Consider the following 24,031-nt stretch of genomic DNA (forward strand, 5'->3'; position numbering starts at 1 on the left):
AGAAGAAGAAGAAGAAGAAGAAGAAGAAGAAGAAGAAGAAGAAGAACAACAACAACAACAACAACAACTACTACTACTACTACTACTACTACTACTACTACTACAATGAGAAGGAGGAGACAGAGATGGAGATGAAGATGAAGACAAAGATTGAGAGGAAGAAGTACAAGAAAGGAGAGTAGGAGAAAGAAAAGGAGAAGGAGGAAGAAGATAAAAAAGGAAGAGGAAGAACAAGATCTTCATTTGGCTCACAATTTCTGTGGTGATGAGCTGAGACGAGATGTGGTAATACAATGCAGAAGCAAAACAGCCTTCACAATTGTCACACACTGTGAGGAGTTCATCTCAAGACCAACTCTGGGAACCAACCTTGAACCCCCAGTATTGATGTTTAATGCTGCAAACAGATAACCCTCTACAGAAAAAAAAATTACAGGAAATTTCCAAGTTTGTTCCCAATGCATTTGCTTACCTGGCTGATTGTTACGACCACAAGGGACAAAGATTCTCAGGCTTATTTACACAAATTGCACAGGTTGTAAAATATTGGAAGTGACAGTTCACGTTGTAGTTCTGGCCTACGTTTCATCTCCAGAATTCCCTTATGGCATCAAAAATTCTCCAGGCATTTTAATGTGATAGATCTGGAGACATATAAACCCCAAGGGGGCACATCCCCTGATACTGAGTTGAATGAGTGTGAAAATAAACAAGGTACATTTCCCCACTTGCAAAAGAAAGGTTTATTTTAGGGCAATTTCTCTGTGTTCCTCTTTTTTTTCCCCACAAGCTACATGGACACCTGCCCTATGAAATATATAAGCTAAGCCCCCAGGTTGGCTACTGCTTTGTAGACACCATCTTGTAGTTTTCAGTAGTACTTTTAGCATAGGACCTTTCATGTTTATTTTCTCTTAGTCCTCCAAATGTTGTAACTTTTAAATTTGTTACATGAACAATTTCATATTTGCTATGTTAAAATTCAAGTTATTGCAAGTTATCTTTGCATTTCATGACTCAGTCAGACACACTGGGCTCTAATTTGTAGTTCTGTTTAATCCATGGATATTCTCTTTATATTCTTTCCCAATGGCATTTATTCACTAAATGTGGTATTAGGCTACATAGGGACCTTTTCATTGAAGTAGGTGATAGCCATTGAACTTACTCTACCATGCGCATTCCTATGTATCTCCTATTTCTTCTCTGTGCCCTCTTCCATTATGTTATTCCCTTTGGTTCCTCTAGAATCTAGCTTTCTTCTCTTTCAGGTCATATATACATGATATTCTGTGTCTATACAAGATATAGATATAGTCTAGGTACCCTAACTGCCACTACCTTAATTCAGTTAATATGTTTATTTCTAATTGCAAGGTTTTCCAGCAAACACATAACTTTGTTTTTCCTTATAACTGAAAAGATATATAAATATAAATATACATATGTGTGTGTGTGTGTGTGTGTGTTATGTAACATTTTCTTTATCCATTCTTTAGCACATAGACACCTAGGTTCGTTTTATAACTTACATATTGTAAGTAATGTTGTACATTTATGTGCAAGCGTCTATGTGATATATTGACTTGGAATTCTTTCAGTCATATCCCTGAGTGGAATTGCTGGGGTAACATAACAAAAATGTTTTCAGTTCACCTCTTAGTGACGAGTGTTGGGGAGGGGAAGATGGGAGCCCGTGTGGAGAGTTGGCTTTGGCCTCAATAGCAGTTTCAGGTGGCAGTTCCCATTGCCTCGCACAGTTAGGGTTTAGCCCAGTTGCCCTTTGCCCAGGGAGGTGTGTAAAGCTCTTTACCCACCTGCTTCAGGAAAAAGGGATGAAGGAATTTCAGATTGACTACCTTTCATCCCTCTGATTTAAAGAAATGACTCAAGAAGAAAACTTAAATTGGTTCTTTAGAATTTGAGAAAATTACTTTTTTCCCCCCAATCTGGTTTGTGAAACTTTAATCTACTGTATTTCCAAAAGTATACATATATAATACCTTCTTTTTCTCATTTAAGGAGTGTACTCACACAATAATAACTGTATTTTAATATTTTATTAATTTTATTTATTATACATATTTATAGTATGTATGTTTGTATTTGGGTATACATGAGCTACAACATGTGTGGGTTAGGGGGAACAAGTTTCAAGAGTTGATTCTCTTCTCCTACCAGGTAGGTCTTAGGGATTTAATTTTTTAGGCAGGCTTGGTTACAAGTGTCTCTACCAATTGAGCCATCTGCCTAACCTTGTTATAGTTTTAATTGATTCATTGACTCTGTTGTTTTTCCTAATACATATTGATGTGGATCCTAAAGAGGAAACAGTGGATATAAAAAGAAATAAGGTTTTTTTTGAAAGATGTTTGTTTGGGCTGTGTCTATGGCCTCATTTCTTAGGCCGTTTATTTCTGGGTTGAGTGTTGAGGGAAGAAAAGTCTGAAAAACTAAGAATAAAGTCTAATGCAGTTGGAGATTCTGAATGTGGGTTTAGAAACTCAAAGACACCAGTAGGGATAAACAAAATGACTACAGATATGTGGCATAGACAAGTCAAGAAGACTCTGGTTCTGCCCTTCACTGATGGCATCCTTAGCTCAGTGGAGAACATATGCTCATAGGTAAAACTAATAGAGATGAAGTGCCAGCAAGTGGAGAAGCCAGTGATCCAAGCTCACTTACATGATCATTGGAACAAGAGAGTTTCAAAACCAAGAGGAATCACTGAACTAGTGAGTGACACTGGTTCCACAGAGCAGATAGAGAAGTAACAGCTGTGTGCATAATTCCACATCACACTGGCCCAGACAGCTAACACCCCATGCTGACACTTATGATGATTTTATACCACACAGTCATATAACAATCACGGGACATGACTGTGAGTATGGCCATGGCAGTATAACTACAGAGTGTGAGTGCAAAATCCTGCAGTGTGCACTCTATGGGGAAATGTGGGCACTGTGCATGAATGAGCTTCAGATGGACTTTATTGCTGAAAGGGCCATCATGGAAATGTAGCAAAGATCCAAGCAGAAGAGATGTTTCAAGAGGAAATGCCTAAGTGAATAGAGATGATATTACAGAGAAATAACAGTAATAATGAAGACATTGGCAATTAAAACCACCAAGTCTAAAGCCAAAAAAATTATTTCTACCTCACACTTTCTGGAAAACTCCATGAGAAAAATTTTAATCATTGCAGTGAAATTAGCCACATTCTTTCTTGATCTCTGAGAACAGGATAAACCATAAAGACCAACATTTCTAAAATTATAATTCATGTCATTTACAAATCTAATGTACTTGGTGAGGTCAATTCATGAAGGCAGGACCACTAATACATTATCACAAAGTGTGAATTTTCTTTTCATGCTAAAAAGCAATTCAGTAATTTTAACTGTCATTCCATGTGAATAATGATTTTTAAATTGTATATTTTATCATCATCTGTTCTAATAACAGAAAGTAAAATTATAGCTGAATTAAAGCAATGTTCAAAAGCTAATTTTTATATGCATCAAAAGTTCATTCACTGGACATGTACATATGAAATTATTGTTAGAGAAGTTGTGAAATACATGCTTTTTTTTACCCACAGTCATGTATTTGAAAGTTTTTCATCTGTCAATATGTAATAATGGCGATTTTATGGAGTGCATTTTGATATTTCAATAAATATATAAGGTGTATAATGCATTATCTATCTATTTCTTACGATGTCATTTTCTAAATCTATTGTTACAAGTCTATAGTCATTTTACTATGACAAAACAAATTCTTAGTTTTTTTCTCTGTGTTCTTTTACAAAGCATAAAGTTAACAGTACGTACTATGTTGATCATAGCTGTGTAAAAATTATGAAGACTCAGTGGTTACTAGGCTAAATGTATAAACATAATAGAGAATTCTAAATTTGCTCTAGAAATATAAGGAAAATCTAGATTTTTTTCTGGCTATATGTTACAAACAGAAATAAAATATCTACTAAGCATAGTCATTTAGTCTAATTTTCAATTAAATAAATTCAAAGCTATTCTTATTTTTCTTATACCTGGAGCAAGCATTTAACACTGAGATGTGAAAATGGCTATATTACCAAAAGCAAACTAGATATTTAGTGCTATCCAAATCAAAGTTCTAAAACATTTATTCATAGAAATAGAAAGAAATTTTTTTTTGCTAGATATTGTCTTTATTTACATTTCATATGTTATTCCCTTTCCTGGTTTCCCCTCTGGAAAAAAAAACCCTATTCCCTCCCCCCTACCCATGCTCACCAACCCACTCTCTCCTGTTTACTGGCCCTGGCATTCCCCTACACTGGGGCATAGAACTTTCACAGGACCAAGGGCCTCTCCTCCCATTGATGACCAACTAGGCCATCCTCTACTACATATGCAGCTGGAGCCATGAGTCCCACCATGTGTACTCTTTGGTTGGTGGTTTAGTCCCTGGGAGCTCCGGGGGTACTGGTTATTTCATATTGTTGTTCCTCCTTATGAGGCTGTAAACCCTTCAGCTCCTTGGGTCCTTTCTCTAGCTCCTTCATTGTGGACCCTGTGCTCAGTACAGTGAGCCTCTATTTCTGTATTTGTCAGGCATTGTCAGAGCTTCTCAGGAGACATCTATATCAGGCTCCTGTTAGCCAGCACTTGCTGGCATCCACAATAGTGTCTGGGTTTGGTGTTTGTATATGGGAAGGATCCCCATCCCATAGGAGAGGTGGGGCAACTCTCCTTCATTGCTGGTGGGATTGTAAGCTGGTATAATCACTCTGGAAATCAGTTTGGCAGTTCCTCAGAAAATTGGACATAGTATTACCTGAGGACCCAGCAATACCACTCCTGGGCATATACCCAGAAGATGCTCCAACATGTAATAAGGACACATGCTCCACTATATTCATAGCAGCTTTATTTATAATAGCCAGAGACTGGAAAGAACCCAGATGTCCCTCAACAGAGGAATGGATACAGAAAATGTGGTAGATTTACACAATGGAGTACTACTCAGCTATTAAAAACAACGAATTTGTGAAATTCTTAGGCAAACAGATGGATCTGGAGAATATCATCCTGAGTGAGGTAACCCAGTCACAAAAGAACACACATGGTATGCACTCACTGATAAATGGATATTGGTTCAGAAGCTCAGAATACCCAAGATACAATCCACAAACCACAAGAAACTCAAGAAGAAGGAAGACCAAAGTGTGGATACTTCTATCCTTCTTAGAAAGGGGAACGAAGTACCTATGGAAGGAGTTACAGAGACAAAGTGTGGAGCGGAGACTGAAGGAAGTACAACCCAGAGAAAGAAAAATCTTAAAAGGAATATCAAAGCACAAAAGACCCATAATGGACAAAGCAGTTCTATGAAGAAAATAACAGTGCTGGACATATCACCATACTTGATTTCAAATTAGACTACAGAACCATAACAATAAAAATTTGATGACACTGACACAGGACCAGATAGTTAAATCAAACAATATAAGATAGAAGATTCTGATATAAACCTGATGTGTTTTTTTTTTTTTAAAACATGTCAAAACTACACATTGAACAAAAGATACCCTCTTCAATATGTGGTGTTTGGAAAACTAGATATCCATATGTAGAATAAAATTGCACTCTATATGTTACCTTTCAAAAAAAAATTCAAATGTATCAAAGACTTCAATGTAAGACCTGAAACTCTGAAAGAATTAGAGAAAAAGTAGGGAAAACACTTTAAGGTACTTTTGTTTTCAAAAATAACTTAAAGGATAAAGGGTTTATCCCAGCTCATAGTTCAAGGATATAACCTAACCTTCTGGGATTCAAGGCAGCAGAAGCACATAGCATGACTGCCTTTATAGCCAGGAAATAGAGAATGATGAATGGCAGTCCTCTGAAGTGGAACTTTCTGATTTTACTGGGGAACCAGTTGCATCATATTATGTTTTTCTGGAAACTGTCTTATGAAGAGGATATTTTTGCTGAAGCAGACACATGGGAGGATCATTTGCTGAGAACAGACATGTGGTATTTTTCTGGAGGCAGCCTGGAAAAAGGGCATGAGATGTATTCACTTATTTGTGGATATCAGTCATTAAATAAGTAATAACTAACTTACATCCCAGAGAGTTTAGGTGTAGAGGAAGGGACTGGGGGGAACACATGGCTCTCTCTCTCTTGAGGCAGAAATAGAATAGATTTTATGGGATCACTGGGGTGGGTGGGGAAGGGAACTGAAGGATAAGGTAGGTAGAAGGAAGGGAAGTAGGGTACATGGAGGGAATGTGAGGAGAGACAGTTGGAACTGAGGGCCATTGGAGGGATGATATGGAAATCTAGTGCAGTGGAAACTTCCAAAGTATATGAAAGCAATCCTAATGAGGTCTCCTAATAATAAGGGAGACGGAATCCCTACAGGTCATCTCATGTTACCAATTGATGCTTCTGGTGGTGGGGCTGGGTTGCAGGAGGTTGATTTATTGGCCAAGAAGGTCTTATGAAAATTCCCAAACAACCCAGGCTGTTGCTAAAACAACAGGGTTGCTCTCCATAAACTGACATCAAAGTCCCATTGCCAAGGATAATAACACCCACACAAGTTATCCACTATTTAGAAATCCAGCTGGTGCCTATATGGAGCCTTCATCCCATGTTCTAGTGTTTGTACTCTGCTGGCTACGAAAAGAGAAATGTAAATAACAAAACAGCTACAAAACCTTTGACCTAAAATCTATCCTGGCTGCAAGATATACTAGAAGTTCAGAACTTGTGGGAGGAGCCAACCTATGTCTGATTTGACTTAAAGCCATTCCATGAGACTGAACCTGTACCTGGTACTGCTTTGGTGATGAAGAACCAGAGACTAGATAGCTCAGACCTAGGGTAAAGCCAAACAATGCCGCTATAAACAAAGAAATACATAAATAGCATGAATAAAATGACTCCTAATGATATTCTGCTATACTCATAGATCAGTGCCTAAATATCCATCATCAGAGAAGCTTCATTCTGCAGCAGAGAAAGAGATGCTGAAACCCATATCTAGGCACTACTCAGGGAGAGAATCCTTGGAATGCATAGCTCTAAATGGGATGTCTCCATCAAATCCCTCCCATCAGAGTTCAGGAAATCCCTTGGAAGAGGAAGCATAAGAGCCCTAGGAAATGGAGGACACCAGAACAAGACCTCTGAATCAACTAAGCAAGACTTGTATGAACTTACAGATAAAGAAGCAGCAAGCATGAAGCCTACGCGGGTTTGCAAGCGGTCCCCTGCATTACAGTTTTCAGCTCAGTATTTTTGTGGGGCTCTTGAGTGTATGAATAAGTGGGTCTCTGATTCATGTGACTTCTCTTGTTTTTTCTTTTTTTTTTCCTGTTTTTGGGTTGCCTTGTCCATCTTTGATGTGATGATTTTTGTTTTTTCTTATTATATTTTATTTTGCCAGGTTTGGTTGTTAACACTTAGAAACCTAATATGTTCTAATGAAAAACAGAAAGGGAGTAGATTTGGAGGGGAGGGGAGTTACGGAGGAACTGGGAGTGGTAGAGGACAGGGAAACCATAATCCTGATATATGATTATTGTATGAGAAAAGAGAAAAAGCATAATAATTTTATTCCCTTCACTAATATGTATTAATCAAAAGGTACAAACAGATAACAAGTGCTATTTATTTATCTTAAAATATGGATTGTACACACATGTTTCTCAACCAAATTACATGCAATAAATATTTTAATAGATCTAAGATAAGCAAAGGTTATAAATTGATACTCTCATATACACTCAAGAAAAGGATTCTGTGGCTAGTGCCATTCATGTTCAAGTGTCCACTGTATTATCTGAGCAAACATCATTTCATACCACCAGATACTTTTCCTATATATTTTTCTTTGTCCAATTTTCTCTATAACATACATTATTAAATTTGAGAAATCTAGCTGATTCTAAACTTTTCCACTGCCTGGTTATTTATGCCTCAGAAGAGTTCTTTAGATTTCTTCAAGTCAGAGCCATCTTCTCACCTTCCTATTCAATGCACTTCTCACTTCCTTGTTTCTCAGCGTGTAGATGAGTGGATTGAGAGCAGGAGTGACCACACTATACATGATGGCAATGATTCTGTCCTGATCCAGAGAGCTGCCTGAGGTAGGACGAATGTAGATAAAAAGAACAGGAGCATAGAATAGAAAAACAACCATGAAGTGAGAGGCACAAGTAGACAGTGCTTTGTGGAGCATGCTGCAAGAACGGGTTTTGAGGAGAAGATAGGTGATGATGTAGAAATAGGAGAGAAATGTCAGAAAAAAGGGAGTGAGGGCAATGGTGCCTGTGACTGTATTGAGCAGCCAAAGGTTGAGTTCAGTATTTCCACAGGCCAGATCCAGCAATGGCTTAACATCACAGAAAAAATGATGGACATGATTGGGACCACAGAAGCTCAAACGAGATGTCATCACAGAGTGAAGCAAGGCATGGAAAAAGCCTATGGTCCAGATAGTAACAGTCATGTGAATACAGACTTGGTGATTCATGATGACAGAATAGTGGAGTGGTCTGCAGATAGCCACAAAGCGGTCAAATGCCATCACTGGCAGCAGCAGAGCCTCAGTGCTACCCAGGAAGTGGAAGAAGTGAAGCTGAGTTATACATCCCAAGAAGGAAATTGCTTTGCTCGTGGAAAGGAGGTTCTGCAGCATCTTTGGCAGGGTCACAGTGGAGAAGCAGATATCTAGACATGCTAGGTTTCCCAGGAAGAAATACATAGGTGAGTGGAGTCTTGGGTCCAAGATGACGATCATCAGGATGGCTCCATTCCCAGTTATATTGACAAAGTAGATGGTGAAGAAAATAGCAAAGAGAATAGGATTTAATTCTTGTATGTCTGTCACTCCCAGGAGGAGAAATTCAGTGACTGAGGTTTGATTGGACATCACCTATAAGAACAGACAATGAGTATAGAATGCTAGCCTGCATTTTGACCAGTCTTTCTGGTCATAGATTTTCTTTTCATAGCCACAGTATTTTGAGAGTGAGTTATTGTTTTCCATGATGCTTTCTCAATTTTTCCCAGTATTTACCCATTATTACATTAAATAACAATGTTAAATAAGTATGTGTTGTGGGTTGTGATCAAACATTTTCTAATTTACTACATTATCCTTAATCATTTCCTTTTAGTTAGTGACTTGGAGCAGAGCACAAGTCCACCCCATTTTTTATCTGTGGTCATTTCCATTTTGACCTTATCTTCATCTCGTCTCTTAGGGCGGCTCTAACAGGGAACAGCTTTTTTTTTTTTTTTTTTTTTTTTGAGACAGGGTTTCTCTGTATAGCCCTAGCTGTCCTGGAACTCACTCTGTAGACCAGGCTGGCCTTGAACTAAGAAATCCGCTTGCCTCTGCCTCCCAAGTGTTGGGATTAAACGTGTGTGCCACCACTGCCCGGCGGGAACAGCTTTTATATTCTGCCAAGCAGGCATCTAGCAAGAAAAATGACTTGGAAGATTTCACCTAGAGGAGAGTAAGAGTTGATGGACTCATTCTAACCACTGGCTCTTTAAAGAAAAGAAATATAGCATGGAAAAAATTGGCCAGTTTGATTACATGAAATTAAAATGTTCTGCATAGCAAAGATGCTATCCACAGAGCCTACAGAATGGGCAAAAGTATTCTCTAGGTATATTTCAGGCACAGGATTAGTATCTAAAATATGTAATGGATTGCAAAAGTTAACCACAGAAAACTTTCCCAATCAATAAATGGACCAAATACCTAAATAGACATGTCTCAAAAATAGATATACATAGTTTAAAATTGTTCAACTTCATTAGTTATCAAATAAGTGCAAGTTAACCTACTTTGACATTTCTCTCACTCTGGACATGTTGACCTTCATTAAGAAAGCAGAGGACAACAAATGCTGATGAAGAATGTATAGTGGTGTAGCCACCATAGATATCATACTGGTTGTTTCTCTAAAATTAAAAGTAGAACCACGATATGAGCCAGCTATACTGAATCTGGGATGAACCCAAAGGACTGTACATCTTTCGTACTAGAGAGATACTTGCGTTTCCATGTTCAAGCCTGCTGCATTCACAGTAGTCAGGAAAATTAATCAGCCTAGTTGCTCATCAAGTAGCAATTGATAACGAAAACTTGGTACATATACACAATGAAATTTTATCCATCTGGAAAGGAAAATGAAATTTTGGATTTGTAGGAGAATACATGGAGCTAAAACTGTGATGTTAAGCAGATAAACTAGGCACAGAAAGACAAATGCTGTACAATCTCTCTTAAATTCAGTCCTAGTTAAATATGAACATCCAAGTGGGTGTAAGCATGGGTAAAGAACAGAAAGCTATGAAGGGCACCATATAGCTAGGGAAAGAGGGCTTTACATAAAAGAATGTGGAAGACAGTGGAACAATGTGGAAGGGAAATTCAGGAGACCAACCTAAGAGAAGGAGACAGGGTAAAGACAGGAAGGGGGGAGCAAAATCCATGTGCAAATCCACGATCTTGCAAGGTAATTTAAAAAAAAACAAAACTAACACATTTTAATCCATAAAAATGAAAAGGAAAGCTATGTTTTAATATAGTAGTAAGTATACTTTGTCTACATAAAATGTAGAAGAAATAGAAATGTTCTTATATAGAAGGAAATGTCATGGAAGCAGATGATCACAGCAGTCAGAGTCTGACAGTATTTGTGTATATTCTCCCCAACTATAGTTGATGTTAGACTTCAAGTTAACTAAAATATAATCCACTAAGTATTTCCAAGTTAAATTTTTAATGGTATGTGAGTGCATGTAGAGGCAACGGGCTGATATCAGATGTCTTCCTAATTCTTACTTATTTTTTCATTTATTTTTTGAGGGAGAGTGTCCTACTGAATCTGTAGGTCACTGATTCTTCTAGGCTAACTTGACAGAGAGCTCCTCAACTTCACCAGGTCCCCGTTTTCAAACACAGATTACCACACCCATTCTTTATTGCTGAGTGTTAAGGGTCTCAACCTCGCTTTTCCTGCTTGGTAGTCAGCACTTAACAGATAGGGCCATTTCCCCAGAGCTCTTCTTTTGTTGTTTGCTTGTTTATTGGGGCATGGTCTCCCTATAAGCACAATTCTCCTACCTCAGCCTCCCAAGTGCTGGGGTTATAGTCCTGTATTGCTCTGACTGGTCCAACGCACTTCTTTCATTATACATTGTGCTTTCTTGTGCTTCTGTTTTCCTAGATGCCTTGAGGTGTTTTTATTTTTTTTTAAATCCCAGAGACCCTTGATCAGAAAAGCTCTCCCTATGTGACCTCTGCAGTCCCTCCTTCATTTCACCAGAGCAACTGACAAATACTCATTTTAGTGTACCTGAGTTCCTGTCTGTTCTTGTGGTTTAGCTTCTTGGGTTGTTTTTTAAACTTAACGTAAAATAAGCTCATTCATCACATACTAAACAATTTTCCTCTCTTCTCTTATTATTATCTCCTCTCTTCTCTTATTCCTTCTCTTCTCTTATCAGTGTGCCAATGGTAGCTGTGTTCTCTTCTTGGATCCCAGAAGCTTGTCTGCCCCATCAGTTTCCTTCTCAGATTCTGGAAGTGTCCAGCTCTTCTCTAATCAAAAAGCATGTTTTCTGTTTTAGTCTGCCTTTTTTTTTTCAAATACAACCCCTCCATTCCTTTTCTAACTCATTTTCTATAAAAATGTATCCTTTCTTTTTAAATGCATAATTAAAATAGTAGTGTCCCTTTCAATAAAAGTAAAATTGTTAAGTAATTATGAATAAATTAATTGTAAAACCTTTAATATTTGATTACTCCTTCAAAGTTTACTAAAAGGCTCTTTGAGTTGCTTTCCTTTCTCCTCGGTATTAGGAAAGTACCTGAATTACCTCTCTAAGAAACACTGATAAGAGCAGACATCCTTATGAGAAGTAGTTTCCTCTGGTTCCTTTCTTCTAAAGATGCCCTAGATTCACTCTGTACATGAACAAAGAATCAGAATCAGTGTGTGTAGAGCCAGTGTGGCTAGGAAGAACGCCTTAGCTGCAGTAGAGTTGAACAGACGTTGATGCTGGTGTGATTCCTACAAAGGGGGAATCACCCAAGCTTTAGAAATAACTAGATGAAGAAAATAATTAATGAACTGGGGAAAACTTAGAAGGATCCTGAGGGATTCTAAGCTTTATAGCTAGAAGGCATTCTGAGAAATAGAGTTACCAACTGTGTAGGGTTGCTTTCAAACAACTCAGGGTGGCTTCTCTGATAGTGGTGTCTATTCTTTGTGCTTATAAACACAACAGACATTCTTGTTTAAAATCTAGCCCCATTCAAGATATTTTTATCATTCTCTGAGCCAAAAATCAAAATAAATAGCACCAAAACACACATGGGGAAAATGACTATCAACCAGACTTCCCTGTACAGTCAGAATTCATTCTTATTCACTACACTTTTAATATTTAGAACCTTCAGATTTGGAGAACTAAACATTCTACAAACAGGAAACAAGTAAAATTTAATTAGATGCTACATAATAACAATGAAATACAGAAGTCAAAGAGCTTTCGTGAGCATCATACACAGTGAGTAGTTCATCACTAGAAAGGAAACCAGCCTGATTCCTATCTATTGGTGTTTAATGTTACAGACAGACTAAAGAATGGGACATTTTAATCCTAATTCACTCTCTTACCTGGCTGACTGTCAACACATTTTTTTTTCAGGTGCATGTCCAGAAATTACACAGGTTGTGAAGTATTTGAAGTGACAGTTTATGCTGCATTTCATCTGTAGACATCTCTCTACCATCCTGAAATTCTGCAAGCACTCCAACAAGACTGAGCTCTAGACATAAAATTCCTAAGGGAGCTTGTCCCTCAGGCTGAGCAGGATAGATGTGAAAATTAATAGGGTACTTTTCCTCACCCGCCATAGGGAAATGTGCTTGCACAATTCCTCTGTGCTCCTTGTGTTTTTCCCTTAGTTTTTTTTTCCCCATAGTTTCAGGTACATGAACAATAGAGTTCTAGGTGGCCATGTACATCAATGATCAATTTCCTTTTATCTCTTTAGAGTTTTGAGTTTACCCCCTCACCTATACAAATTGCCTGGGAATGCACTGTGCATTTAATGGGAAAAATGGAGACAAAAGTTTTTTTTTAAAAGATAGGGTTTGTTTTAGTTTTTATTTATTTATTTATTTATCTTATTTAACTTTATTTTATTTTTGGAGGGGAACCTGGGAAAGGAGATATTGTAAATAAAGAAAACATCTAACGAAAAAAAGATATATTTATTTTATTTGTATGAGTACACTGTAGCTGTCTATAGACCCACCAGAAGAGGGCATCAGATCCTGTTACCAGTGGTTGTGAGCCACCATGTGGTTTCTGGGATTGAACTCAGGACCTCTGGAAGAGCAGTCAGTGCTCTTAACCGCTGAACCATCTTTCCAGAACCGACAAACATTTTTTAAATTGATGGCAGATGCATTGTATTGATTTATACTATTGAATAGTCTTCCCCACTTTTATTCTCCTGTCTTTATCTCTCAAGTGCTGGAATTACTGAAATATACCTCTATGACTGACTGGAGATGTGTCCATCTTCTGTGGAATGATATCATGGTTCTGTAGGATCACTTGTTAATTGGTTTCTCTTTTCACCAACTTCAGTCTTGATAACTTCAATGTTGGCTGGTAAGATAGCTCAGTAGATAGGGCATTTGCTGTGCAAGCATGAGCAACATAGCTTTTAATCCCAAGACCCACCTATAAGGCAGAATTGAAGCGTAGCAACCTGAAATGCCAGAACTCAGAAGACAAAGACTGGAGATTCCTATGGAATGTTGGCTCTCTAGACCAGATATATCAAAGCTCTACTGGTTCAGGGAAAGGCTGTGCCTCAATAGTGTGGAGAGTGATTGAATAAGACAATCAATATAAATTTTAAACCTTTTACAAGCAAATTGACAAACACAAAGACACATGTGCCTGGCACATATTCAACCATCTATACACGTGTGTAAAAAGAAGAAAATCAAATAATTCTGGGTGTTTGGGTTTACTTCTGAGGCATTTATTCCATTTCACTGGTCTATGTCTCCATTTGTGTACTAGAAACATCTTTGTCATGGTTTCTCTATAGGGTAGGTAGGATCAAATATTGTAACGCCTCCAACATTGTTCCTCCTCTCCTTATTGGCTCTTTGGTGTCTTTTCAAGCTCCATATGAAATTCTTTCCTTTTATCTCTGCTAAAAATATCAGGCATTTGATGAGATAGGTGCAAACTCTACATGGGATTTCTGTGGGAAATATAGCCGTTTTCAACATATTAATGCTGCTAAGTTATGCACAGCTGAGATTCTTCCATAATCTGGTGTCTTCTTCAACTATTCCCCCATCCCTGCCCCCGGCTAAATCTCACGAAGAGAATTTTTTATTAGATACTTTTTTTTAATTAGATGTTTTCTTTATTTACAATATCTCCTTTCCCAGGTTCCCCTCCAAAATAAAAAATAAAAATAAAATAAAATAAGAAAAAATAAAAGTAAAAATAAAACAAAAATTAAAACAATCCCCGGTTCCCTCCCCATAAACAAGTACACTGTAGCTGACTTCAAATGCTCCAGAAGAGGGCATCAGACCTTATTACCAGTGCTTGTGAGCCACCATGTGGTTGCTGGGATTTGAACTCAGGACATTTGGAAGAGCAGTAAGTATTCTTACCCACTGAGCAATCTCACCAGCCACTTCTTCAACTATTTTTTCTTTAGTTTTCCCCCACACAATGAATTCCAAGTTGTAACCTCCTCTCCCTATAGTAAAGAGTGGGCTCCATAGAGACAATCACATACACATACGTATGATAGTATCTCCTCAGTTTTGTCCCCACTTTGCTCATATTCTTCCCAACCCTTTCTCTTTCTATTCCTGTTCATCTGGTTTCATGTATATATCTATGTCATACGACTTATGAGGTAAAATTACTCCCTACATACACTTGTCCCATGCTACCTTTAAAAGCCTTCCACACACCATCCATAGTCCTTTCATTCTTAAATTTCATTTATACTGTAATCAGCTTCACAGAACAAAGAGAGCTGCACAGCACAGTTTCTTGTACTCAGCAAATACGACGTCCATAAAGTATCCATATATTTTCTAGTTCTAACGGACAGTAAACTCCTATGGCAGTGTGCAAAGAAACACTTTATTGGTGGTGTATGAGTCAGGGGCAGAGCAAATCAGTTTGCTCATCCTAGGTTGATGCTTGGCTTGGTGGCCAAAATTGTTTTATGCCTAGGACACATAAAAATCAAATCAAATCAAATCGAATCAAATCAAATCAAATCCAGGCAGTGCAACGTGGGAGGAAGAAGAATGGCAGACATCTGTATTATGCCATGCCTCAGGTAAGATGCCGAGAGACCTACTCTTCAGTAAGTGTGGGCAATAGACATACAGAGCCCTGCATACCATAGTGTAGAGCAGCCATGCCACCCACAGACCTGCACTCCAGTGCTTGGCACAGGCAAGCCATCAACACTGCCTGGCACCTCATCACTGAAGGTCAATCAGAGGAAGTCATCCAGGGGCCCACCAGCCAAGTTGGTAGTATGCAGCAGTAGCCTCCACAATGTGCAAGTATGTGGTAGACAGATGGAAGAGAAAAAGGAGTGAAGCAAGTGTGCATTATGAAGAGAGATTAAACTGGAGACTCAAGGGTGGAGAGAAGTGGCCTGTTGTGAGTGGCCAGTCCTGCCACATGGGGCCTTGATGAGGTGCAAGCCTGAGCTGCTATTGAGGATCATGACTGGATCCTTGACAAAGCAGCAGCAGGAAGTGGTGTCAATGTCCATGGTCTATATTATCACTAGAGAACACAGGGATATCCCCGGTCAGGGCAGTGACAGGGTACCATTTAGATTTCCAGTAGCTGTGCAGAAGTTACCCTGCTCTTCACTGCTTACAGTGTTTTTAAGAAGTGACCCCACGTCTCAGCAGCAGTTGCATTTGGGAGAGTAGGCCCTGAACCTTTCCCAGGCAGCACAGTAGAGCTGTCCCTGAAGACATGATTGTGGGAGAACTAATCTTAACCACCACTGGTCTGCTGTATGGTGGCACCGGTGCAGTTCGCCAAGCTGCCCATGGGGTCATGAAAAGGGAATAGCTCCTCTCCAACTGCAACACTGGATAGAGTGGAAGGTGTACCTGGCCCAGACAGCACATCAGAGCTGACCCTGGGGGTGGGTACTAGGGTGAGTGGTCCTGTGGGGATCAGAAAGGGAGAGTTGGCCTTACTACTCCTCCTCAATGATGTGGGGTGAGTATGGAAGTGACGTCCTCCTCCTGTTCAACCCTCTCACCACCTGTAAGAGTTGGGAGAGCAGGTACTGCAGTTCTCCTTAGTAACACAGTAGAGCTATGGATAGGGCAGAGTGATCCATTCCCAAGGGCAAGAACATTGGACACTCCACTCCTCTGCTGTGAGGTGGCCTGGGTAGCATGGATGTTGTCTGATGTCTCACTGTCCTCACCTGCAGCAGTTGGGACAGCTTTCTCTTTGGTCAAGAGAGTAGATGAGCTGGCCCTGATCCTCATCGGCTGAGGAACTCAGGAGCACTGATCCTATATTTTGTCTGGGATACACAGTAGAGCTGGCGCTTGTTGAGTGGACAGCGTATGATCCATCCCCTTGCTGGATTCAGCAATTGGGAGAGTAGGCACTGTGCTATGACTGGGCTGCACAGAGGAGTTGGCTGGATGTATGAGTGTGATTGAGCTGCTTCCAGAGGGCATCATTGCAGGAGAATTGATGCTACTTCTTGAAGATGTCATTGAGGTGCCCAAGCAGAACAGGGCTGGAGAGCTTACTCTGATGGTGCATTGACCAGCTCAGCTAACACCCAGGCTCAGATCCAGGGCTCTGAGATGGGTCACTCCAAAATCACTACCATGTATAAATGGTTAAGATGTGTGAAAGGACTAGTCCTGCTGATCCAAAGCTGCAGGATCTCCAGCACACAGAGCAACAACAGAATAACCAGGAGGAGGCCCAGTAAGGATCCAATATTGATGGTGTCACAGAAGCCAGAAACCTGGAAGCAGACCAATGACTCACTGCAACAAACATGTAAGTGAAGTTATGTGGACAGAGGGATATACTGTGGGACACACTGTGCCATACTACAGCTTCCGTGATGAGATGTTTTCTATGCTTGTGTGTGTGTGTGTGTGTGTGTGTGTGTGTGTGTGTGTGTGTGTGTGTGTATGTGTTGTTTGGTATGTAGGTTGCAAGAGCAATGAGCAGATATGAAGGATGGGGATGAGCAGGATTTGGGTGCATAATGCGAATCTCACAAGAATCAATAAAATTTGAAAAGGTTGTTATAAACAAATTGTCTTCAAGAACCTTTAGAGACATGAAACCTTCACTGTGCACAGTATGTAGGTGTGGAGCATGCACCACCAAGCAGGAATCCTGATGATACCTAAATTAGTAATCACAGCTGGCTTTCCTGAAAAATGAGAAAATCAGAGCACATTAGATCCCAGAGAAGTGACTGGAGGCACCCAACTTTACAAATTAGTCCTGCAGAAAACATAAATGAATAAAGAAATAAATGCCCCTTACTCAACCTGGGCAATTAAAAAAAAAGCAAATCTGTGTCTTCATGAATTTTTTAAAAAATAAAATCTGAAGTGTTTCAAAAGATTTTATTGTTACTATTTTCATGTGTGAAGAAGGGAGGGGGCATTGTCTGCATGTTTGTCTGTAAACCACACTCATCCAGGAGGCCAGAAGAGGGCATCAGATGCCTTGGAAATGGAATTACAGGCTGTTATGAGTCATCATGTCAGTGCTTGGAATTGAAAGACATTTAGCTGCCAAAGCAGCCAGAGCTTTTAATTAATGCACAATCTCAGCAGTTCTTCCAAAAGGTCGTAAAGTAAAATTTGATAGCATTAATCTGAAAAGCAAAGTTTGATAAGGGTGCTGTCTTCTCTCATTCAGAAACCATTATTGTTACTTGGATGGAATCCAAACTGAAATAACAAGATAGTAAGAAAATAGGCACATTCACTAAATGACACCGAGAAGAACTTCAAATCTTTAGATCACAACTCTGTGGAATTCTGGCTCAGCTGGAAGGGCTTTGCTGGTTGTGAGCACCTAACAGTGGTGACCATCTCCATAGGACCTGCCCTAGCTCATCACCAAGAGCTTTCCTACTCAGGTACAGTTTCTGTAGCCTTGTTGCCCACTTGCTGGAACCGTGAGAGGGGGCTTTTCATCTTTGTACAAGATTAAAGATCTTTTCCACCTTAAAGTTTATTGTTTTTTGTTTTTTAACATCTTTGGCTTTTGTTTGTTTGTTTGTTTGGAGGAATAAGTCCATAGACTTTGTGGGTTTCATTAAAAAAAAATCTCATTGAATATACACTGAAAATATGCATTTTGTCCTGCTTTTATGTGCATATGTGTGCACTCATATACTAGAGCATAGCCCACATTCCTGAAGAAAAAAGACTCTCATTTCAGTAGCTATTTTCTGCCCAAGCTCTTCAGCTAGGGGTGGAAATTCATGGAATTTTGTCTGGCTTAATCCTGTGAAAGACTTGTGTGTTCAGTCCCAGGCATTGTGAGTTCATTTGCACAGCTGCATTCTTATGTCTAGTGTCCAGGAAACAGTTTGCACATAGACATCTACTCCTTCACCAGAGAAAGCACAGGAAGTTTTATGGTAAACATGAAGGGTATATAGGAGGAGTTGGAGAACAGGGAATAGTGGCTGGATTGGATACAAACACATTATATGCATATAAATATTAAATAAAGATATTTGACAAATAAAATAGGCTTGAAAAAAGATCTAACCACAAGAAGCACTCTCACCTTGGACTGTATTCCAACTTGAACACTGGTAGCTAAGGCTGCTCAACACTCAGAGTGTTGGTGGGAAAAGAGACGTTACTAACCAGTTTTTGCAGAGTATAGACAGTCAGATGTAAAATATTTCAACATCCTTCTGCTTATATACATTTGATATGTTTACTTAATGAAATATATTATCTAAACCATTTATAAAGCTAGGTGTGTGTCAGGAGCCATCATAGCGCAAGCTAATAACTAGTAGGAGATCTTCCTGATATGGTCTGCCTGGATTATAATAAGCTATAGACAAGGCCCAGGAGAACATCATTTTAGGAAAGATTCCTGCAATTAATATCCTTTTCTTGTTATTATCACACTTGTTATTATAACAATCAGTAGGTATTAGCCCACCATTTTGTGCAGATCTCTGCAGATTTATGAAGATGTGCCTTTTTGTAGTGATGCTACATACACAAATAGATGACTTCTTAATTCTTTTTCAATTTTTTTTTATTTTATGTATATGGGTACACTGTAGCTGAACAGATAGTTGTGAGCCTTCCTGTGCTTGTTGGGAATTGAATTTTTAGAACCTCTGCTCGCTCCAGTTAACCCCATTTGGCCCCCGCTTGCTTTGGTTGGCTCTGCTTCCTCCCGTCAACTCTGTTCACTCAGTCCCTGCTTGCTCTGGCCCATAGATTTATTTCTTATTATACATAAGTACACTGTACTTGTATTCAGACATGCCATAAGAGGGCGTCAGATCTGACTACAGGTGGTTGTGAGCCACCACGTGGTTGATGGGATTTGAACTCAGGACCTTTGGAGGAGCAGTCAGTGCTCTTACCCACTGAGCCATCTCACCAGCCTGACTTCTTAATTGTTAATGATGATCCTATAAGAATTTCTAAAGTTATATCAGTATTTATTAAGCTCTTTTATAGTGAGACTGCTACTAGGTCCCTTTTTTGATAGTCAAAACTGCAATGAGAACTGTCAGTCTCCCATGTGTCTCTACTTAATTGCTTCGAGATAGTAACCAGACTTTCTACTACTCAGAGCACATTCCAAGAGGCTGTAAAACCATTAATCAAAGGTCATAAAAGGGAAATAATGATTTATTATAGGTGCCAGGACAGAACACAAAATATTGGCTAAGTTTATCTATAGAAAGCTTCATTAATACCTTAGCTATGGTTTTTAACTCTTAACAAATCTGTGGAGCTGTGACAGGTGATGAATGTTTAGCCAGATACATACTCTGAATGGATATTCATGTAAACATTCTCTGTTGTAAACTTCTTATTTGATTTATGATTTGATTTCATGTGTGAATTTGTGATGAACTTTTTATCTTGTGATCATGTATTCTGAAAGGTGTATAAATGTTGAGGACAAAGAGAAGAGACAGAACTAAGCTGAGGAGAAGTTTTTAGACAGAACTGAAGATAATGTTTTTTTTTTTAGTCAGGCCACAAGAGAACTTTTTAGACAGTGCTGAACTCAAGAAGAACTTAGAAGTAAAGGCATAGCAAAAGACATTGAGAATAAGAGCATTATTGTGACATCAGAGCCGCAGGAGAGAACAAGATTAGGATAATACAGAAACTTATTTAGAAACTCTAGGTAACATAACAAAGCAAGAGAGCAATATGCAGAATGGAGAGAGAAAGAGAAAAAAAAAGAAGCTGCAGAGAGCAGAAGGAGCAGGCAGCCTTCTCCTGACCATGGGACAGAACAGGTCTTTTCTTAACAACAAGGCAGGCTTAGTCTTTTTAAAAGTGTCAAAGTTTCTACGTACAAACTTGAGTTTAATTCATTTAGCATTAGAAGGGTAGAAGATTTTTCTTTCTGTCTGCAATAAAGACTGGAGCTAATTTTTCGTCCAAAACGAGTGAGTTCTTTCTGCACTGTTACTTGGTCTCTTGCTCCAAATGCATGTATAAGTGTAGATGTGTGTGCGTGCGTGTGTGTGTGTGTGTGTGTGTGTGTAAGTATGTAATTGTGAAAAGTATGTAATTGTGAAAAGTATGCAAGTTGATCCCAACTGGTTTGAATGGAAATATATAAATGTGCATGCATGAGTCTGTATATAAATTTATGTGAGTTTATGCATATTTGCTTACTTGAAACTTTTTCCTTCTATGAGCATTATTCTCTTGTCCAGGTTCAACACAAGTTTATTGCTTCAAACTTCCTTCTAGCCTGACAAGCAAGAGACATGTGGACAAAAGGGAAATGTCTCTAGCAATTAATCTTTACTTAATATCCCACTCCCACCCCACCCCCACTGTTAGACGACAGGTATTGGTTTGCCTAAACTAGATGATTTTAACCCTTAGAAAGAGCAAGAAAGCCTTTAGGACATTTTGGAAATTATCGTCAGCATTTCAGTACAGTTAGAGAGCTAGAACGTCTGGAGACGAGTCTTTAAAGCCACACCACTCTGGGTTTCCTCTCAATCTGCACCAGGCCTGGAGGTTCCGGGCAGCTGTGGACACTTATAAATACAGACCTATAATCCCAGCAATTAAGAGTAGGAAGGAAGTCGTGAGGAATTCAAGGCCAGCCTGAGATACAGGAGACCTAGTCTCAAAAAAATTGATCAGTAATAAGATTTTAAAGATAAAAACGTATCCACTCACTACCAACAGCCTAATATTAACAGAATCAGAATTACGCTTAAAATGAATGTTTTGTCACTGAAACTTTTACTAGCTCACTAATGATTTGCAACTAACTTTTCAAATTGAGAATCCATGGTTTTAATAGTTTCTCAAAATAAGCAAGCATAATGATATTCATCCAAATAATATGAGTTGAAAGATGAACAATATACTAGATATGGGTAGTATAGACAAATTTCTACTCCAAGGTACATACAAGACACATTACAGTAAGTTACAAGTCAGTACTATCAACTGATATGCCAAAATCAAATTCAGTGAACAAATTCTATGATTAGAGGCCCACAAATTATGTTTCCCTTGCTTTAAAAGATCAATATCATTAAATATATTTGACATCATTCAATGTGTTCATAATATATGTGCACATATATTATTATACATGAGAACATATCTTAATTTTAGAAATATATCTAATTCCTTCTTGCCTGGTTATTTATGCCTGAGCAGAGTTCTTTAGATTCTTCAAGTCAGAGCTATCTTCTCACCTTCCTATTCAATGCACTCCTCACATCCTTGTTTCTCAAGGTGTAGATGAGTGGATTGAGAGCAGGAGTGACCACAGTGTACATGATGGAAATGATTGTGTCCTGATCCAGAGAGCTGTCTGAGGTGGGACTGACGTAGGTGAAGAGAACAGGAGCATAGAACAGAATAACAACCATGAAGTGAGAGGCACAAGTAGACAGTGCTTTGTGGAGCATGCTGCAAGAACGGGTCTTGAGGAGAAGATAGGTGATGATGTAGAAATAGGAGAGAAATGTCAGAAAAGAGGAAGTGAGGGCAATGGTACCTGTGACTGTATTGAGCAGCCAAAGGTTGAGCTCAGTATTTCCACAGGCCAGATCCAGCAATGGCTTAATATCACAGAAGAAATGATGGATGTGATTGGGACCACAGAAGCTCAAACGAGATGTCATCACAGAGTGAAGCAAGGCATGGAAAAAGCCTATGGTCCATATAGTAACAGTCATGTAAATACAGACTTGGTGATTCATGATGACAGAATAATGGAGTGGTCTGCAGATAGCCACAAAGCGGTCAAATGCCATCACTGGTAGCAGGAGGGTCTCAGTGCTACCCAGGAAGTGGAAGAAATGAAGCTGAGTTATGCATCCCAAGAAGGAAATTGCTTTGCTTGTGGAGAGGAGGTTCTCCAACATCTTTGGCACTGTTACAGTGGAGTAGGTGATATCTAGACATGCTAGGTTTCCCAGGAAGAAATACATAGGTGAGTGGAGTCTTGGGTCCAAGATGACGATCATCAGGATGGCTCCATTCCCAGTTATATTGACAAAGTAGATGGTGAAGAAAATAGCAAAGAGAAAAGGATTTAATTCTTGTATGTCTGTCACTCCCAGGAGGAGAAATTCAGTGGCTGAGGTTTGATTGGACATCACCTATTAGAAAGGACAATTATACAATACTACCCTGTATGTTGACCAGTCCTTCTGGCCATAGATTTTCTCTTCATAACCAAAGTATTTTGAGAGTTAGTTATTGGTTTCCATGATGCCCTCTCAAGTTTTTCCTGATATTTACCCTTAATTATGTTAAATAACAATGTTAAATAAGTGTCTGTTGTGGGTTGTGATCAAACATCTTCTAATTTACTACATTATCCTTAATCATTTCCCTTTTAGTTAGTGATTTTGAGTAGAACACAAGCCTCACACATTTTCTTTATGTGCATTTTGACCCTATCATCTCCTCATCTCTTAAGTTGGCTCCACCATGGAGTAGCTTTTAAAGAATCCACAAGGTAGACATCTGGGAGGTAAATACAGTTGAAAGATTCCAACTAGAGGAGAATAAGAGTAGCTGGACTCATTCCAACCACTGGCCCTTTAAAGAAAAGAAACATAGCACCAAAGGAATTGGCCAATGTCATTACGTGAAATTAAAATGTTCTGCACAGTAAAGATGCTATCCACAGAGCCTACAGAATGGGCAAAAATATTCTCTAGGTATACTTCAGCCACAGGATTAGTATCTGAAGTATGTAATGGATTGCAAAAGTTAACCACACAAAACTCTACTAATAAAAAAATGGCCCAAAGATCTAAATTAACATTTATCAAAAAAGAGAGCTATGAATGTCTGATAAGTAATTTTAAAGTGTTCAGCTTCTATAGCTACCAAAGAAATGCAAGTTAACTTACTTTGTCATTCCACTCCAGGCTTAATGGCCTTCATTAAGAAATCAGAGGGCAACAAATGCTGGTGAGGAGTGTATAGTGGTGCAGCCACCTTGGAAATCAGGCTGGTTGTGTCTCTAAAAATTAAAAGTAGAATCGCCATGTGACCCAGGTATACTGATCCTGGCTTGAACCCTAAGGATGGTACGTCCTACTAGAGAGATACTTGCATATCCATGTTCAATCCTGCTGCACTCACAATAGTTAGGAAAATGAATCAGCCTAGATGTTCATCAAGTAGCAAGGA

General features: G+C 38.9%; 2 protein-coding genes across 2 annotated transcripts; both read right to left on the bottom strand.

The window, feature by feature from the left end:
* Nucleotides 1-8,016: 8,016 nt before the first annotated feature.
* On the bottom strand, nt 8,017-13,776 carry LOC116075209 (olfactory receptor 12D2-like). Its single transcript, XM_031348241.1, has 3 exons — nt 13,598-13,776; nt 9,870-10,202; nt 8,017-8,946 (listed from the first exon to the last, which is right to left on the bottom strand). The coding sequence occupies exon 3, from the start codon at nt 8,941-8,943 to the stop codon at nt 8,017-8,019; it is 927 nt and encodes a 308-aa protein (XP_031204101.1). The 5' UTR covers nt 8,944-8,946; nt 9,870-10,202; nt 13,598-13,776.
* An 8,286-nt stretch (nt 13,777-22,062) lies between these two features.
* On the bottom strand, nt 22,063-22,983 carry LOC116075032 (olfactory receptor 12D2-like). Its single transcript, XM_031347973.1, has one exon. It carries the CDS (start codon nt 22,981-22,983, stop codon nt 22,063-22,065), a length of 921 nt encoding a protein of 306 aa, XP_031203833.1.
* Nucleotides 22,984-24,031: the final 1,048 nt, after the last annotated feature.

This window comes from Mastomys coucha, unplaced genomic scaffold, assembly GCF_008632895.1.
Source record: "Mastomys coucha isolate ucsf_1 unplaced genomic scaffold, UCSF_Mcou_1 pScaffold3, whole genome shotgun sequence".
NCBI lineage: Eukaryota > Metazoa > Chordata > Mammalia > Rodentia > Muridae > Mastomys > Mastomys coucha.

Coding starts and splice junctions, on each gene's coding strand:
- LOC116075209 (XM_031348241.1), bottom strand. CDS start 8,943: ATGTCCAATCAAACCTCAGTCACTGAATTTCTCCTCCTGGGAGTGACA.
- LOC116075032 (XM_031347973.1), bottom strand. CDS start 22,983: ATGTCCAATCAAACCTCAGCCACTGAATTTCTCCTCCTGGGAGTGACA.